The sequence below is a fragment of the Rhipicephalus microplus genome, chromosome 2, assembly GCF_043290135.1.
Source record: "Rhipicephalus microplus isolate Deutch F79 chromosome 2, USDA_Rmic, whole genome shotgun sequence".
Classification (NCBI taxonomy): Eukaryota; Metazoa; Arthropoda; class Arachnida; order Ixodida; family Ixodidae; genus Rhipicephalus; species Rhipicephalus microplus.
In genome coordinates, this window is record NC_134701.1 from 172995648 (window position 1) to 173014034 (window position 18387).

General features: G+C 45.4%; 1 protein-coding gene across 1 annotated transcript in view; it reads right to left on the reverse strand.

The window, feature by feature from the left end:
- The window catches only part of LOC142792740 (cell adhesion molecule Dscam2-like), a 136671-nt gene that overhangs the window by 15931 nt on the left and 102353 nt on the right, over window positions 1-18387 (reverse strand). The window contains exons 8-18 of the mRNA XM_075885669.1: window positions 16943-17104; window positions 16241-16528; window positions 13985-14104; window positions 11712-11885; window positions 10405-10552; window positions 9565-9713; window positions 8493-8624; window positions 7677-7835; window positions 6918-6988; window positions 4977-5211; window positions 4149-4238 (exon numbers count right to left, since the gene is read on the reverse strand). Coding sequence (XP_075741784.1) covers window positions 4149-4238; window positions 4977-5211; window positions 6918-6988; window positions 7677-7835; window positions 8493-8624; window positions 9565-9713; window positions 10405-10552; window positions 11712-11885; window positions 13985-14104; window positions 16241-16528; window positions 16943-17104 — 1728 coding nt within the window. The remainder of the gene's footprint in view (window positions 1-4148; window positions 4239-4976; window positions 5212-6917; window positions 6989-7676; window positions 7836-8492; window positions 8625-9564; window positions 9714-10404; window positions 10553-11711; window positions 11886-13984; window positions 14105-16240; window positions 16529-16942; window positions 17105-18387) is intronic.

The following is an 18387-nucleotide window of genomic DNA, read 5'->3' on the forward strand; positions in this document are numbered from 1 at the left end:
ACCACAACACAAAGAATAGATTGGAGTGTGTTCAAAACTCAACTTGAGAATGCTTGTGAAGAAGGCCTGTCCAATGGTCTTCAGCAAGCTATTAAGGAAACTGCACATGCGACTATGCGCACAATAATATGATCTTCGAAGCACTCTGAATATGACCTCGAGCTGGAGCGACTTCGTGCGATACGCCGTCGTGCCGAAAGACGATACCGACGCACCAATTCTACGGACGATCTACGGACAGCCCGGCGCATCCAAAAGAAGATACAACGGCGCCTTGACAAATTAGACACCCAACGATGGAGGAAATTTTGTGCGTCGCTACATCCTCATTAACCACTGTCTCAGATATGGAGAATTGTGCGAGGCCTACGTTCTGTTCCAGAGCAGCGTTTTCCCTTCAAAGCCCTTGCACTTTTTCATCGCCGGCATGAAATTGAGGTAGCAGAAGATTTCTGCGCTATGACCGTGGGCCAGACAGCGTACACAAGCATACATACAGTGAATCATATCCCTCACTCACGGGAACCACGCATGGATCTACCGTTTACATCACAGGAGCTCGATGCGGTGCTCGTCTTATGTAATAAGTCGTCGTCAACTGGCCCGGATGACATCTCATACAAGATGCTGTGCGACCTTGGTAAACGGGCACGAGAAGCACTCCTTAACATCTTCAACGATTCCTGGCAAGCTGGCGTCGTTCCGCAAGATTGGAAGATTAGCCGCTTGGTACCGATCCTTAAGCCTGGCAAATCTCCCCTGGACATTGCCTCTTACCGACCGATCGCACTCTCAAGTTGCGTAGGAAAGGTAATGGAGAGAATGATCTTGGCCAGGCTTGAATGGTACCTGGAATACTATGAAATATATCCGAACGCCATGGCTGGTTTTCGCCGTCACCGATGTGCGATCGACAATGTTATAGATCTCGTCACATATGTCCAGCAACAAAAGGCAGGTAAACGACTATCTGCAGCCATGTTCCTTGACGTAAAAGGAGCATACGACAACGTTATACATGATGCCATCCTCGAAGCCATCGAGTCAGTGGGCCTAGGCGGGCAACTGTATTGTTGGACACGCAGTTATTTACAAGGGCGGACCTTGTTTGTGAACAATGCAGATGGTCCAACTTCCCAACACCCAACGCATCGTGGAGTCCCGCAAGGTGGCGTCTTGAGTCCAACCGTCTTCAGCCTCGTTCTCATTGGTCTTGTAGAACGATTACCAAGTGTGGTCCAGTTATCCATGTACGCTCACGACATCTGCGTCTGGACATCTGGCGTGACAAGGCCTCAGGTACGCGCAAGACTTCAGAAAGCTGTGACGTTGGTATCAGTGTACCTCAAGGACCAGGGTCTGAAAATCTCGCCAGCGAAATGTGCATTGATTGCTTTTAGTCGAAAGCCAATGAGACCATACGCTATATCAATCGATGGCCAAGTCATACCATATGTCAGGACGCACAGATTTCTAGGCGTATTCATTGATAGAGACCTCTGCTGGGGCCCACATGTGGCCCACTTGAAGAAGAGGCTGACAGAAATTACTAACTTATTCAAGTATCTCGGAGGAAAAACCTGGGGGACTTCAGTACATGCAATGATGCAATTGTACAAGACGCTTTTTCTTGGCTATTTGCGCTACAGTTGGCCTGTGTTGACCAACACCTGTAGAACCAACATTCGGACTCTCGAAAGCATCCAGGCCATGGCTCTGCGAGTTTGCCTGGGGCTACCGAGATGTTCATCAACAGCTGAGACAATCGAGATCGCTAATGACTACCCGCTAAAGACGCATATCATGATGGAAGTGCTCAGAGCACACGTGAGGCATCTTACTCGTCATCATCTAGCTTCACTGCCAGAAGCCCGACCTCGTGCCTCATTTTGCCAGAGAGTCTTGTCATTTCGCACACGCATTCCTACGGGATATACAACTCCATCGAGGATTTCAACTCCCCCATGGAGTATGACCTGTGCACATGTTGAACTCACGGTTCCAGGCATAGGGTCAAAAGCCCGGCTCTTGTCTCCAGCGCTAAAGCAGCTTTCTCTTCTCTTGTTATATGAGAAATGCAGTGACCATACTCATCTATATACTGACGCTTCAACTAAAGTGGAAGGGTCTGCAGGGTCTGTGATCTTTCCTGCAACAGCGACAACGGTGAAGTTTCGTTTATCCCACCAAACATCATCGACAGCTGCGGAACTTGCTGCTCTACGTAGCGCAATTCAAGTCATTAAACACCAAGAAGCCAAGAAATGGAGCGTGTTCACGGACTCTAAGGCAGCACTACAGTGTTTGATATTCGCCTTACGCCGGGGACCTCATGAACAACTAGTGCTGGAAATTAGAGAGCTGCTTCACCACCTCTTCGACGAAGGACACAGAATCACGTTTCAGTGGCTTCCAAGTCACTGCGGCATATTGGGCAACGAACATGCCGATGCAGCGGCCCGATCAGCACACGAAGATGGTGAAAAAAAATCTATACCATTTTCAAGGACTGATGCTGCAATGACTATCCGAAAAATCGCTAATGCAGAATTGAAATCCCTGTGGAACACCGAGTGCTTACGGCACACGCGACTGCGTAGACTGGACACGTCTCGTCGACTCCGGCCTCCATCTGAAATCTCCCGACTCGAGACAACGGTGCTTTGCCGACTATGGCTTGGTGTCGCCTTCACCAAAGCTTTCGCCTTCCGAATCGGCATGGAAGACAGTGCTGCTTGCGGTCATTGCGGCAGCGATGAAACTATAGAGCACGTTCTCTGTCACTGCCCTCGTTACAGCGTCCAAAGACGGCAAATAGCTGCTGCGTTAGCTCACCTTGACGACAGACCTTTGTCTGAACAATCAGTGCTGGAAAGACTGCATGATTTGTGTGCTCACAGAAAATCAGTGAAGGCCTTACTGAACTTTTTGCGTGGCAGCGGCCTATTGTATAGACTGTAGCACCCCAGCTCCCCCCCCCTCCTTTTTTTTCTCGCGTGCGTCTATTTCCCTCTTCGCTTCGTTTCCAATCTTTCTTCCCCATTCCCCCTTCCCCTAGTGCAGGGTAGCAAACCGGATGCTCCATTTTCTGGTTAACCTCCCTGCCTTTCCCTCATTTTATTCTCTCTTAACTAGTGTTATAGTGGCATGTTGCTACGATAACGCTAGCGAAGACCGAGCGAATAGATTTTTTTTTCTTGTACATTACCCGTATGATTTGTATTTAGGTCAAAAAGCAGGCTTTGTCGTCCTCAATATTTCAACCATCGGCCTCTGAATGACACATTGGTTGCAAATGGGCAATAACCAAGGAATTTGCTCAAACAATATCCCAGGAAAATTAGCCGCTCCGCAGCCGAGGTCAACTTGAACAAATGAGGTGGCTTCGGCGGATACAAGAGCCCATTGGATATCCAGAATGATGGGACCTGACAGTTGCTGGAAACGTTGAATCTTGCATTGACAGACGCGGGAAGCATTTGTTCTAGCATGGAAACCACGCATCTTTCACGGCAAGAATGTCTCCCGGATGCCACACATGCTTCCACACAAGGCAACGAGCACCCGTTCGCACCCGTCGCTGTAACGCGACATCATAGTGCAGATGCCTTGTCAGTCTGAGCACTTCCAACCCCGAGTAGGAAGATGAAGAAACTGGTAGGGGGAAGTTCACTGCTAACCTCCTCTAGCAGTTGCGACGGCAACTGCCCGCTTGCTGGTCGCCCCAATTCACCGAGGAAAACGTCGTTGTAATTTACACTGGTAGCGTTTCTGACCAAGATACTGTTCCTTGGTACTTTGACCACAGCATGGCGAAAGAAAATGTTCATGGTCATCGAGTGAGATGTACTCGTCTTCGCGTGTGTTTTCTGATACCGTTTTGTTAATTTAATTATTGCACGTATGTCTAGTAATCCTCCCTGCCTTTCTTGTATTCTTCCTCTCTCTAGTACGCGTATATTTTCTCAGATTAACGGCATTGCTGCTCTTGGCTCATATGTGCCTCATTCGCGACACTCCATCACTAATTTCATATTCATTCTCCGTCCTTGATTCGCCTGTAGGTGGCGTTGCTTTGCGCGGACATAATTTACGACACCTACTGCAGAGACGGGGTAGGCACGCATAGATGCTAAATAAATTCTTACCGTGCCGCGGTCCGATGACGTCATTCCAAGTGATGCGTAGTTCTGTTGATGACGTGTAGTTGACGGTCACGCGAAAAAGTGAAGCAATGTCTAGACAAATAAAAAGAGAGAGCTGTATAAACAAGTGTGCCGGTAAACATATACTTGAGCATATCAAACGGCATGAGTGGGTACACGACTGCAATGCATAAGGCCCTGTAAACAGCTAATCTCCGAATACAGAAGATAGAAAACAGGAAATAAACATTATCTCAAAACTTTATCTCAAAATTTCGTTCGTGCAATACGGTGTTCTTCCACTTCTAGTTAGTGTAAACTAGCCAGTAGCATTACCTGCGGAAACGTGAATATGACAGAGGCAATTATAAAGGTTCTTTTTTGTAATCTACGTAACGATGTATTGTGAGTCTGACCTATAAGATGCAAAAAATACTGTTAACCAAGTCAGCATCTCTTGCTCTATTTTTATAGTATAGTTACAACAGAATACCATAGATTAAACAACCTAAATGACTGGTGGTATACTCAATCTTCAGAGGATAAAAAAATAATGGAGGGAAACAGTGCTAACGACGAAGCACCAGGCAAAGAAGGACACACGCAAAAGCACTGACTTACAACAAATGTTTATTCACCTAACCATGCAATTATATGCCTGCGCAGTTAAAACGAGAAGAATCAATAAAGGCAGTCAAATAAATGAAATATGAGCATCATCATTAAAAAAACATACTCATTGCTCGTGCAGACAACTTGATAAAAGCACAATATCATTTTCTGACAGAGAAACTGCCATTAAAAATGACTCTTGTACCAATGAACAATTACCTGATGTTGGAGTTTCTCCCACAGTCTCGTCAGACGTTGGCCCTGGTCCCTTTCCGTTGTACGCCTGAACGACTACCGTGTACTTCGTACCAGGACGTAGATCCTTGATGTAGCATTCTTGGGTCTTGCCTGGGCGAGACTCAACTGTCTTGTAGACAAAAGATTCAGCGCGACCATCGGCTTCTGCTTTGTATCCAACATAGTAGCCAGCAATTTTGCTGTCACCTGGCAGCATCTGCGATTAGACATCGAACTAGGTTTCAGGTGGCGTACTTTTCCAGGCAAAAATAAAAATTGCCAGTGCTAAGAGGTACCTAAAATTCAGCAATTTATAGCCTATTCGGCACAACGAAGCTTCTCTTGTCTTTATGTCGGACGGCGGCAGTTTGGCTTGAACAAATGTTTTAGAGATGGCTCACGTTAGTAAAGGCTAGAACAGACCATATGAACACTGTGTAGAGCTGGTAGTGGATATTCCTACATAAGTCTGTAATCTATGAACCTACATGTAGCCATCTGATTATCCACACAATGAGCCACGAACTACTGCATATTTTATATATGCCAGGTTAACAGGGGTGTTGAGGCAATGCTGTCGTGCATGAAAAAGCGAACTGAAACAATGCTTTATAGAGACTGCCTTAGTGCACAACAGACGTGTTTGCCATTGTAGTACTACTTTAACTGTACATTTAGGATAATAAATGGGCCTGCCGGGTGAAACTAATACTCCAAATTTACAGCAGCACTCGCATTGCTGGCTCACTTCACAAGCACATTTATGATAAGCTCGCTCACCCACGCGTTATCGCTCTCTCTCTCTCTCTCTCTCTCTCGCACATACAAAGACAAATTTGAAGGGACCCTCCAACAGTTTTGGCAATTTTGTACAAACACATTGGACCAATAGACGAAGTCCCTGGGGTTATCTAGAGACTAATTTTAGCTCTCTGCGTAAACTGTATAAGTTATTACAACGCTTTAAAGCTGCGAAGGGTAGTAGATTGGTGCAGATTGTTGATTGATTTGTGGGGTTTAACGTCCCAAAACCACCATATGATTATGAGAGACGCCGTAGTGGAGGGCTCCGGAAATTTTGACCACCTGGGGTTCTTTAACGTGCACCCAAATCTGAGCACACGGGCCTCGACATTTCCGCCTCCATCGGAAATGCAGCCGCCGCAGCCGGGATTTGAACCCGCGACCTGCGGGTCAGCAGCCGAGTACCTTAGCCACTAGACCACCGCGGCGGGGCTGGTGCAGATTGTTGCAACTCGGCCAAACGTATTTTCAACCGCCCATTCACAGAGCGAAATGTTCTTGCCGCTTGGCGGCTCTAGAGCACGTAAGCAGCCATTGCTGCTAATCTGACTGGCTGTGATGCGCTGTAGAATGCGCGAGATCGGCTGGTAGGGTGGCGGCGCCCCTCGGAGCTTATATGAAGCACTCCACGATCTTCGCCTTTTTAGCCAGACGGCATGCGTATTGCCGGACGCACTACGTGATGAACTCCGAGACGGTGCGCAACCTGTCGGCAAGTGGTCTCGGAGGTATAGACTGGTAGACGCTCAAAACGATGAGTGCACTCGTGAGAACTCTGCGATCGTTAGCGATGGCAGCATGCCTCATGAGTTAAGGAGGCCAGGCAGGGGTGAAAAGGAGGGTATGATATAAATTCCCGTAGCAGGCTTAGTACACGGCATGTCACTAAATTTTTATTGCGAATACTTTGACGATGCTTTAGGTTTAACCTGATGCTGAGAAATCTTCGAAAAAAAAGAGAATCTTTGTCAAGATCTTCTTAAATGCTAGTGGTTTTCGCTGGAAAGGGTCATTCGCCGCACTTCAAGTTTGTGCGGTGTTCAAAAGTCTCGTAAATCTATATCGCTCATGATCAACACTTCCAGGGTGACATGGTCACAGAAAAATTTATGCACTCACCTTCCAAGTAACACGAAGGCTGGTTGCGTTGAGTGGAATAACCTTCAAGTCGACGGGCTTCGCCGATGGTGCTGAAGGAAAGAGAATGAACAAGCAATGGTGGCTTATGAAGTCGGTTTGGTAAAAAGCACGTCTTCTTTGTTATGCTTGTGTCAAAAAAAAAATTCAGACCCAATGAAAAAAAAGTACTACACATAATATAAAGTCATACAGCTTCACAATATACAATTAGGACAGTGGGAGCAGATGGGACAAAACGAGTGCTGGTAAGACTCGAAACACAACCTTTCTTATTCCATGCATGGTGATAGAAAAGCGTCAATATTACCTACTGCATTAGAGAGATTGGGATGTAAACTAATTTAGGAATCTCCTGATGATCGCACAAAGCTGAAGTGATGAAATGTACATGTGAAGTTTAGTTACAACCCCTTCACTTGAACAAGGCACGTTTTACACTTTCTACTTACATGGCATTGCCTGAAAAGAAGGAATCCCAAGGTAAGTACTGCAGCAAACCACAAAAAGCAAGATTGAAAGATAAAGTAAAGCAGAAGCTCAAAGAACTTATAATAAGAAAATTGCACTGCTAGTAATGGAACATATTGCTTGCAATGGGGTTTATTGCAGAAAACGGCCACATTAGGACAGACGAAAAAAAATGTTTTGATGCAAAACATCAACCACACCACAACAACTAGCCGAGACCTTATGAAAGTAATCTTCATTTTATTTATAGGAAAGCATCGGTTCACATACCTTCTGTGTCGGTGGTGAAAAACAGAGGCTCGCTCGGATTTCCAGTGCCAATACCGTTGACAGCGACTACTTCAACCCTGTAGGCAGAGTTCGGGCTCAGGCTGTCCAGTGTCATTTCCAGCTGTGTTCCAGGAATTGGAATCACGCGCGAAGTGCCATCTTCAAGCCCAAAAGAAAATAGAGAAAATATGCATATACCGTTTCTAAGTATTAGCTATCAGGTTTATTTCTTTGCTGCGTGCTTAGCGATTTTCAAGTCACAGCCCAAATGAGCGCGGTCTCAGAGATGGTTTTTAACATCGTAATACCTAAATACGTCGGAGGCCATTCGGTAAACTGGGATTTTACTGCTGTTGTGTTCCCCACGTGTGAACTTGACCATTTATGTTAAAGAAACATAGATATGTGTCACGAAGATACGGGAAGAATAGTTGATAAGCATCCACTGAAGGAGAAGAAACACACAGCTAACATCACTCAGGCTAGTCCACAAATCACCGTAATTTCTCTTCGTAGCAATAGTGGGGGTTTACCAACACTTGCCTTGAACCGATAGCAAGTGGTTCTCCACGCGAAGTGGCGCAATAAATCACACTTTTCCACACAAGAAATTCAGTTTTGTTTATTCACATACACAAAAAACATTTGCCAAGAGCGCTTGTAAGAAGATTTCGCACTCATATTAGGAGTGCTTTTGGTTCTGGCTGACGGGAGTGACATTATTGAATCATCAGTTTTGTACTGTATTACTTTTGACGGTTCACATGTTAAATGACAATAGCCGAACACAACTTAGACCCTGAAATTTATCTTTACCTCTTGAAGAGTGTATCTTGAAGTCGTATTGGGTGATCGGTGAATTTCCATCGAAAGGTACGCTCCAACGTATGGAAACAGAGCGGCTTGCTAGGTGGCTCACGTGAACATTTGTTGGTGGAGAGGGGGCCTCTGAAAAGTGTACAAATTGTCATAGAACTTTCAAAGGGCTTCCTTCTTTTGCCTCTTCTTGACAGTAATTCTACTCTGGTTACGTAAACTTAGTGCAAATATTTGCCCCAAATAAATGGCTCACATTGAATGAGTGTATGTGAACTGAACTAATGCAATTTCGTTTGCAGAAGTGTAATATTCGACTAAATAAAAAATGTCTAATAGGAAGGTGTCCCAGCACAATTCTCAGCATTCATTCATTACTGCGAAATTTTGGTCCGTTATTTTTTGTTTCCATTTAAGCTACATTTTCATTTTTATTCAATAATGCAGTGCCTAGAATGTTAAACGAATAGAATGAGGTCTAAAAATGTTACAAAACATTCATTTCATAATCAAGAAAAAGTTCTCTTGGAGTCCTGTACCGCTGCCCTTTTTACTACTTTGCGTTTCGTACCAATGAAGTAGGTAGGGACACATACGTAAACAAACAAACCGTTATATATCAGCTGCACATTTAATGGACTTTTCTATAAATGTAAGCCCATCGGCTGAGTGAATTAGTATCACGTTTGTTAAAGAACAGTTTGTTGACTCTGATACTTTTTCCCTAATGAACGTTATTAGGAATCTCACATTTGACTAACCAATGAGCATGTGCAATGGCCATCCATATATATACACATCAGGGCCATTCAACTAGCTAATATGAGATATTTTGTGAAATGTACAGAAACTTGTCGTGCATGATGCACGTGTGCTACACATTTTGCTGAACATTTATTAGTGGCACACGAACATCAAATCATGGTGTGTTTAAAAATTTTTAAAATGATTTGCACAGGGCAGTTACTGGTATTACATGTATTCATACCTAGAATACCTAACTAGAGTGAGTGTATTCTTCATAGTAACTATCTAGACGACAGGAACAAGGAATAGAAGGTTGTCGCATTACCTTGCACTGTTAGCTTGATGAACATTTCGTCCTTGCCATGGCTGTTGGCTACTTTGCATGCATAAGTTCCAGTGTCATTTGTCCTGACATCACGGAGCAATAGCTGAGACGCCATGCCATCCTCCCGTTCATGATCATTCAAGGTGTACCTAGTGGTCGTAAACAAAAATTGGCGAGATAATAGTTGCTGAAACAGGTACAATAAACGCCATAAAGTAATACTTTTGAGTTATAATGCAAACTTCACTTAAGACAATTATGATCGCAGGCTCAGGATGCACTATTCTGTACTCAATCTACTCAAAACAAGTGCACTCGCGCAACGCACGCAAAATGATTTAAAAGGTGCGAAAGCTAAATGATATTTTTGTGATTACTCGTACACCATAATGAAAGTATCAATGTCGTATCGCGAGTCGATTACAGCGGTTATGAAGAGTCATTCGAAAAGTGTGCCTTCTTGGGTGATTGCTCGGAAAGTTGGCAGAACTTGACGCCGAAAATGACATCAAATTGTTTAGATCATAAGACCAAAAGCCATATATTTTATTCCTGACGGGGATCCAAGCACACTCAGAGGCTGCAGAAAGAATGAAAACAAAACGTTAGACTACCACACATACAGAAGACACCCAACTACCTTCCCCTTTTTGTTGTTGTTGCATCTTCGCTATGCAATGTCTGAAACGACAAAGCCAATCAGATGCGTCGAGCTATGTCGAGGGCCTTTATTAACGAAGCAGGAACGTGACCAACGCCATCGCTGGCGAATAAGCGGTGACGTCCGACCGTCACCACTACGTGGCCGTCGTGGAGGGCAAAAGTGGCCGCGCTAATTACCTCGGGTGTCTGTCCATGTCGAGAAGCACGTTGTCACGGTACCACGTGATGGTGAGTGGAGGGTCGCCGATGGAGTCACACTGCAGGTGCACTTTGTCTCCCTTACGAGACGTCACCGACATGGAACTGGTGATGAAGGTGGCAGGGACTGGGGTTTAAAGAATGTAGTCAAAAAGATGAAAATTTCTGTTCAATAGACTCACCTATTCAGCGGATATTTTTTAGTCATGCAATATGGCCGAAAAAATATTTAGCACCTGGCAAGGACGCGTGTGAACATGTAAAGAAACAGGAACGCATGTTCTCCAGAAACTTTAAAAGCTGGTGTGATGCGCTAGAATGTCTTGTTTTGACGTGCCTGCTATATAAAATAAGGGAAAAGTTACACATTTAAATATCGCAGGACGATCTTACCACTCAGCTAACTTAAATGCAGACTCAGCAGATTCTCGGAGTGAACACCATTATGTTAGATGAATTTGATTACGTTTCTAAACATTCAAAAGAATCCTTTCAACCTTTGCAAATAGTAGTTTTTGCAGGCAATATGCTGAATGTTCTATTATCAGTACATTTTTTCTTGTATTATGTTGAACAAGTTTAAGCAAGTGTTGTGCTTATGAAATTTCTCTTTTTATGGGCCTCCAAAAATTAAATTTCGTTTGTCATTTTTAATCTATAGATGTATGCTTGTTCCAACAGCACTTTAGCTATGATGCTTTTGAAGGAATAAAAGTTAGTACAGTTGAGTTATTGTGTCTTGAGGTATACCGTTTGAGCAACTGTATTGTATTAAATAAAGTCTTCTTTTGGTGCACTTAGGCTTGGCCGAGCTGCAACAGTGAACATTCTAAGCTCTAAAGTAGAAACAAAATAAGAGCGCAGAACAAGATTTCCACCTAAACAAGTGCATCGAATTTTTTCGCAGTTACATTCAGGCAAGGTCGAAAAAATGCATGCTGGTTTAGCTGTTACGAACTTGTCCAGACGATTAAGCGGCAGTCGGGCCACTCCTTCTATTTAATCACATTAGTACCGTCGCGCATTGTTTGAATAAAACGCGTGCGAGTAATTGGTGCAAATAGTGTATTGGCAATTTCAAAAATCTATAATTTGTGTACACTTCTTATTCTCGCTGACCTAACTAACTAACTAGTTAACTAACTAACTAACTAACCAACTAACTAACTAACTAAACTAACAAGCCAACAAACAAGCGAACAAGCAGGTATCGCTCTAGCCTTCAGTACTCGTATTCCTTTCACGTATTTCTTGTACGGGGCTCCTTAAACTTCTGCGTGCCTCACCGGAAACGGTTAATTTCGCCTCGTGCGTGAGCTCAGGACCCACTCCATTGGTGGCTTGACAAAGGTAGATGCCTGCGTCGGAAGCATCCACGTGTTGCAGGACGAGCGAGCCATTTTCCAGCACTTGCAGCTTGGCGTTGCTCCGTATGGTGACAAAACTGCTGGAGACGCCTCCTGTGATATGAAATAACGTGAAATTCCTCACTTCTTCGTAAAGGCAGAACTCACATCGTAGGTAGAGAGGGTTCGATCATGTTTTGTTCTGAAGTTGGCACGCGCGCTGAGTGCTACACTGGCTGAAAGTGTTCTACACAGCGTCTTTGTGCGACGTCTGTCAGTAATATACTGTTCCCGTTTAAGGCAAAGAAGCTCTTTCTTCTTATGCCGAAAAATATTCAGGAAAGCTCTTCTTGCATTAAGTAAATGTACGAGTGGCTGTAAAAAAATCAAATGCCAACCAAAATGAACCTTATCCTTTTCCAGACTGCTTAAACCTTACCAGACAAACATTCATTACTTCTTCATTACCGGGCTAGAATACGATAATCGTGACGCGTTTCCCTTACAAAATGGAGCCGAGCACTTTAGGGCAAGCTAGTGTGTAAAACTTAGGTGTCAGGCTCGATTGAATTCTAATCAGTGTTTTACGCCCAGCTATGCGCGAACATGCATCGGCAGTTCAGCATGCCGAGTCTAGGACGCCGACGAGGCGTTATTGTATGCGGCAGCTTGTTTGTGTGGAGTTATGCGGGGTGCCGTGCTTTCCATGTCAGCGTGCCAGAGCACGCTGTACTATAGCAGCGTAGGCAGAGCGATGCAGCTAAGCGAACAGGGCTGCTGTCGCGCAAACGTGCCGTCTCGTTCGCTCGATAAAAGCGGGAGAGAAAGCCTGGTAGGGAGGAAGGAGCGAGAGGAATTGAGGAAGAGACAAAACGCAGACTGGGGCGTCACCCGGGCTGGGCGAGCAGCGTTAGCGAACTCTCTACTTCGCTTTCACGTGGCGTGCGTGCCGGCTTGAGCGCCGGCAACTGAGGCTAAAAAAAATACTATCTAAACGCTAACAAGCGAAAATAAAGAACGGCTCTTTATAATGGACAGCTGGTGAAATAACGTGAAAGTCTTTAGGCATTTCATTTCGAATAGTTGACAAGATGTGGCGCGCGAGTCAGTAATATGCGGCCCCCCCCGGCACTATGTCAGAACGCTTCTCTTCCCCCTCTTGACCTCCTATCAGGAAGCGCGACGTCGCATTTTGACCTCTGATGGGGTTTGAACCCGTTATTGTATGCCTGTAAGTTGTCATCTGCTGACGTGCTTGCAGCAAATAAGCATGATTTTTGTTCAATGTTTGTACTGAATCGCCAATGCCCCAATATTCGTTCTTTTTTACGTCACCCCTCGCCTTACCACACCCCCCCTCCCCTCTCTGTGGCCGTCTGGCCCCCCACTTAGTCGCTTTCTTGCAGATTGGCCCACCCTCTGAAATGGTTGCCGAGCACTAGCTCAGGAAGCAGAGCACTCAATTATATACCTCAAAGAACTATCAAATGCTATACGGATTGTGGGCGAGGATAATAATGTAGCAACTTCTCTAGCCATATACTCTCGTGAGTATAAACGCTGATTTGTTTATGCCTTTTCGCGTGGGACAAAAAATAACCATAAAGTAAATGTGTTTCTTTGAGTGTTCCACACGTAATATAGTCTACAACATCTTCTTTTTCTACATCCAAACAAGGCTGCACTGAAGAACGACTGTTCACAAGTGATAACAAAAACTGTTCAAGTTTAGCAGCACAATTTACATCTACTATGCTATTCAGACTTAGAATAAATCCCTGCAAATATTAAAAAAGTAACCAGTCTGCAGCACGAAAAACTTCCACTATGGTAGCACATGCTGAGAAGTGGCAACAACATTATGTGCTCTGTGTTTCTTTGAGCAAACTTTTACTCCAACATTCTTTTTGACACCCCCTGCGCAAAACCATCAACAGAAAAAGTATCGAGAAACCTTGAACCACGGTGAATTTCACCACAGACAATTATTTATGATTTGACAGACTTCCAAAGCAAACAACTTATATAAATTTATCACAACTTTCGTGTCAGTGTCTCTTCACTACCTCATCTCTGAGCACGGTCAATTAAGCGTCACTCTTCAGCTTGTGGTTTGTATTTGTATTGAGACGTCGGACAACTATTGAAGTCATATGAAAAAATCTAACACGGAATAAGAATATCTACATTTATGGATGCACACGCAATGTTACCTGTTGACATCTTCCAGCGGATCACTGGCGTTGGAAAGCCATCAGCCTGGCAGTCAAATCGCATGGTGCTTCCTTTCAGGGCGTTGGTGCTAGATGGCGTGTACACCCACTTAGGGGCCACTGTTTAAGAGAAAGTATAGGAAAAGGCAACTAGCTCATGTGTTTCACGGATACCTCTCAAATCCATACGAATTATCACATCAGACAACAGGGGACGCAAAGAGCGCTCAAATAAGGTGCACCATGAAAGGATAATCTGCTAAAAAATTGCGATCGTTTGTCTCTCTTTTTGCGTCCAAATACAGGGTGCTTTCCAAGCCGTTCTGCCTACATTCCAACTTCCTTCTTTTAACGTAGTCTTGAAAAGTAGAGCAAGTGTGATGTGCAGCATGAGAAATTCTGATAGGTTCGACCTTTTGGCGATCGGCTCTGTTGCAAGTGGATATCGTAACTCTAAGCGCCTAGTTTGGTATAGTTTGAACTTTCATAAATAGGCAGAGCTGGTTTGGTGTGCTCACCAACCTTCGATAATTGTTTGTAAACAACTATCTTTGGTTGCGAAGCCGAGCAAAGAGCAAAGTGTTACCCCGGCCATAAGCGGCGACAGGCACAGTGGGCATATTTTTTGTTTTAATTTCAAGCTCAGGCTAGTTAAGAAAGACAAAGAAGGGAAGGATAGTACTACGCTGAACCCGTTGTGTACTAAACAGCAAAGACGGCTTGAACAGTGGGACCTTAGACTCATCGAGTGTTGGCAATAAATGAGAAACGCCATCGAGCGTGGCGGAAAAAAAAGGTGTTTTGAATGACTTGTTCGAAGAAATAGGGCGGGGTCACCGGACGTAAGGCGGAAAAGAAACATCCATGTACCACTTCATTCATGCATTGCAAATAAATTTGACAGAAGCATTCATTATCGGGTCATTTGGTTCATCGTAGTGAAATAGTGGAGCGAAACGCACTAAACAAAGAAGTGATATGTACAAGATAAGCGCTCGCTTAAAACTGGACTTCACTAAAGAGATTGTAAGAAGGCGGAACGGGCGCACATCTGTCGTCACGCAGTAAGCTCACGTGGTAATTCGCTGAAAAGTTCGTGGCCTAAGACTTAAGGCATGATCACACCAAACGCAGAGCGCGCAAGCATGCAGACAGGCAGACTCGTGAGAGTGTACGTGCATTATTTCAAAAGGTCGGAAACCCGCGGCTGCTTGCATGGACCGTGCCCGGACCAATTTCTTCGCGTGGAAAAGCTGGCTAATTTCCCCGCAGCCAATGGAGGCACCGACACGCGCGCGCGCAATACCGCGCAGTGCTGCAAGATGGTAGAACGATCACCTTAGATTCATGAATGGCTCAGCCTCAGTGGAGGACCGCTGACAAAGGCAACTCGTAGCGAATTCTAATAGCGGATTCATGTTGATGCCACTGGCACCGTGATGCAATATTATTGCTTCCGAGCCGCGGCTGACATCGACAGGGCGCGCGGACTGAACGGGCGCTCTGTGGCTGCGCGCTGCGTCAGTCACGTGGGACGTCATGCCCTGCAAAAGCGTGGGGTGGTTTCGAATTGCGGTTAAATCTCCGCCACTGGCGGTGTAGAGAGCTGTGCTACAAAGAGTGGTTCTGGCGGTGGAGCTGATCCGGATCTGGCAATGTTCCCAATAGAACAGGCTCACTCCACACGGTGCAGAAGAAGTGCCACCGGAAGTGCTCCGATTCTTACCATCCGTGAATCTCATCACCAACGCATGCTCGTTGCCTGCTCTTTGGAAATCCGGTTGCCCTCTTGCGTGCGATTCGTTTCGTGTGAACGTGCCTGGACGGCTTACCAGATAGCACACGTTATCCGTCGGCGTGACTGAGTGCATAGTAGAACTGGTTGTGTGCGTACGTGGCAAAGCCTCGAAAATTTCCCTCACTGATCTGTCGCTATCTTTTGGTTACCGATTGCAGAAGATTTTTGGAAGCTTCATGCAGGCGCTTTACAGAGCGTTTACACACCACCTTAGTTGTGAATACGCATGTGCACTCAATTTGCCTTTTTTTATTACATTCAATAAACTTGAGTTCTAAACGAGCTTGTATTGAATCTACTCCAGGTTTGTTCCTGCACTGTGTGTGGTTTCGCTCAGTTATTTCGCAATAGATTTTATAAACACGACAGTGTTATAAGAATGGTTATGTAGATGGATTTGGTAGTGGTTGTAGTCATGAGGCTGGTGGTGAAGGTGCAAGATGGCCTTGCTGACTCACCTTGCACGACCAGCTGAGCAGAGGCGTTTGTGCGAGCGTACGGGTTGCTGGCAACGCATGTGTAGGAACCGTTGTGCTCTTCGGCGATGCTTTCGAAGTAGAGAACCGAAAGAAACTCGTTCATGAGCTGCGGCTTGACGTCAAGAAGGCCTGGTTGTAGAGGATGGCCATCCTTGAGCCACCACAGCGACACCGGCCGATCGCCCGACGAGACGAAGCAGTGGGCACTCGCTCTTTCACCCTCGCGTACCGAAGAGGGAAACGAGAACGGGGCGATCGTTGGGGGAACTGCAACACAGCATAGACATAAAAAGAGTGTTGAGGCAACGTTTTGGCAGCGTTCAGGCAACATTGAATATATTTTGATATGACTCGTTTCAGGGAGTCGTGTCATATCTTGAAGGAATAAAGTTGTAGCTACAACTTGGTGATTCCCATTAGCGCGAAACTACACAGACTACCTTTTAAACGAATTAGCAGTGAAGAAGATAGTCAAGGTGCCACGATGAGTATCGCGGCACAATGAAAAAAAAGTAAGAGGACTCCGGTATTTGAACATAGCTGATTGTCAAAAAGCGTATGATGTATGTTGCTCGTTGGGACGGGAGCCGTTTTGGGGCGGAAGAGTGCGATGACGTGATAAGGAACGTTAACGGTTACGGCGATGCGCACAAGAATACGTGCAGAAACTGGTCTCCTCACCTGCGACGTGGAGGTTGACTTGTGCTTCAGCTGTGCGACCGTCGGGACTGGTGGCCGAGCACACGACGACACCATCGTCAGTTTTCCGATCGACATCATGGATGGTTAAACGTCCATGGCTGTTCATCCGGTATCGCTGGCCATCGACGAGAGTCTGATTCGCTGTAATAATATACAAAGAGAGAAGAAAACGTGTAAAGCAGTCTTTGCTTTTTTCCCCACTTTTGCTTTTCGTTTTGCGCATTTGTGACCAAGTCAGTAGTAAGTATAGCTAAGCGGCTCAGCGGGTCAGCGGACCCAGCTAAGGAGCGAAGGGGGTAGCGGAGTGTGACACAAGAAAAGAGTCACAGCTGAGTGGTACCCCCTTGTTTCAGCGGAGCGCATTGCTGTGCCAACTGTAGAACAACAATGAACTCGTGGTCAATCGAGCAGAGGCTTTGCTGGGAAAACGCTAGCACGCTTTTCCGCAGCACTTGTTTCGCTAAGGAGACGAAAGGATCTGGCGAGCGGCTCGACCCATGATAGCGCTGGCCGTGCCAGCGTTCCGCGCGTGCTCAGGTGGCGCCTCTAGTTATTTGCAGGGCGGGCCCACTGAGCCGCTTAGCTATTAGTCTCTAATATTTTTACCATGCACCTATATGGCACACTGCTGTTCAACGCTGGAGTGGTGCGAGTGTTTTTTTTTTCGACCGCATAACTTTCTAATTGATTAAGAGATTGAAAAAATTAACCCTTTTGGCACGTAACGTCATTCAGCACGCGGTCTCAGCCACACGGAATCACAATTGTGACATCACGATGGGTGGCAGGAGGCGACAACTATCGAAGCTTTCGGATCGTTAAGCCGCTGCTGATTATGCTTTATAGCCGCAGCGTTAACCACCTGAATTAGATCCATGCCGTGGCGGCCATACTTCGATAGAGACCAAGAGCCTGAGGCCCACGTGCTTAGTCTTGTCTATGCACAGTATGAAGAACACGACATGGCCGGCATGTTTGTTATGAATTATTATATTATTATTATTATCATTATTATTATTATTGCATGAACCATTCTTACTTCACAAAAACCGTACTAGATTTTACGCTCGCACGGGCGAAGATAGGCAAAAACGGGTTGGGGAGGGGGCGTGGCGCTACCTTTCTATTCTCTGGTGTTTACAATGCGTTCTTATTGTAAGCAGCCCATTGAGAGGATATGGATGGCTGGTACGTGACGTCATGGTCTCAGCTCCTAACTGTTATGGCATTCCACGATGGCGACCTTGGTGAGAAACAAGTTGCGCTTCATCTCCTACAGAGTGATAGTGACTTGTCAGAAGAGCCTCTGTTCGTGCAGTGTGGACAAGGCTTTCTTGTGAATGGCGAAGCGCCATTATTTTGAACAACACATTTTATTACATTTCAACCATGTCATTACATACTGAGCCGAATACATTACCTCC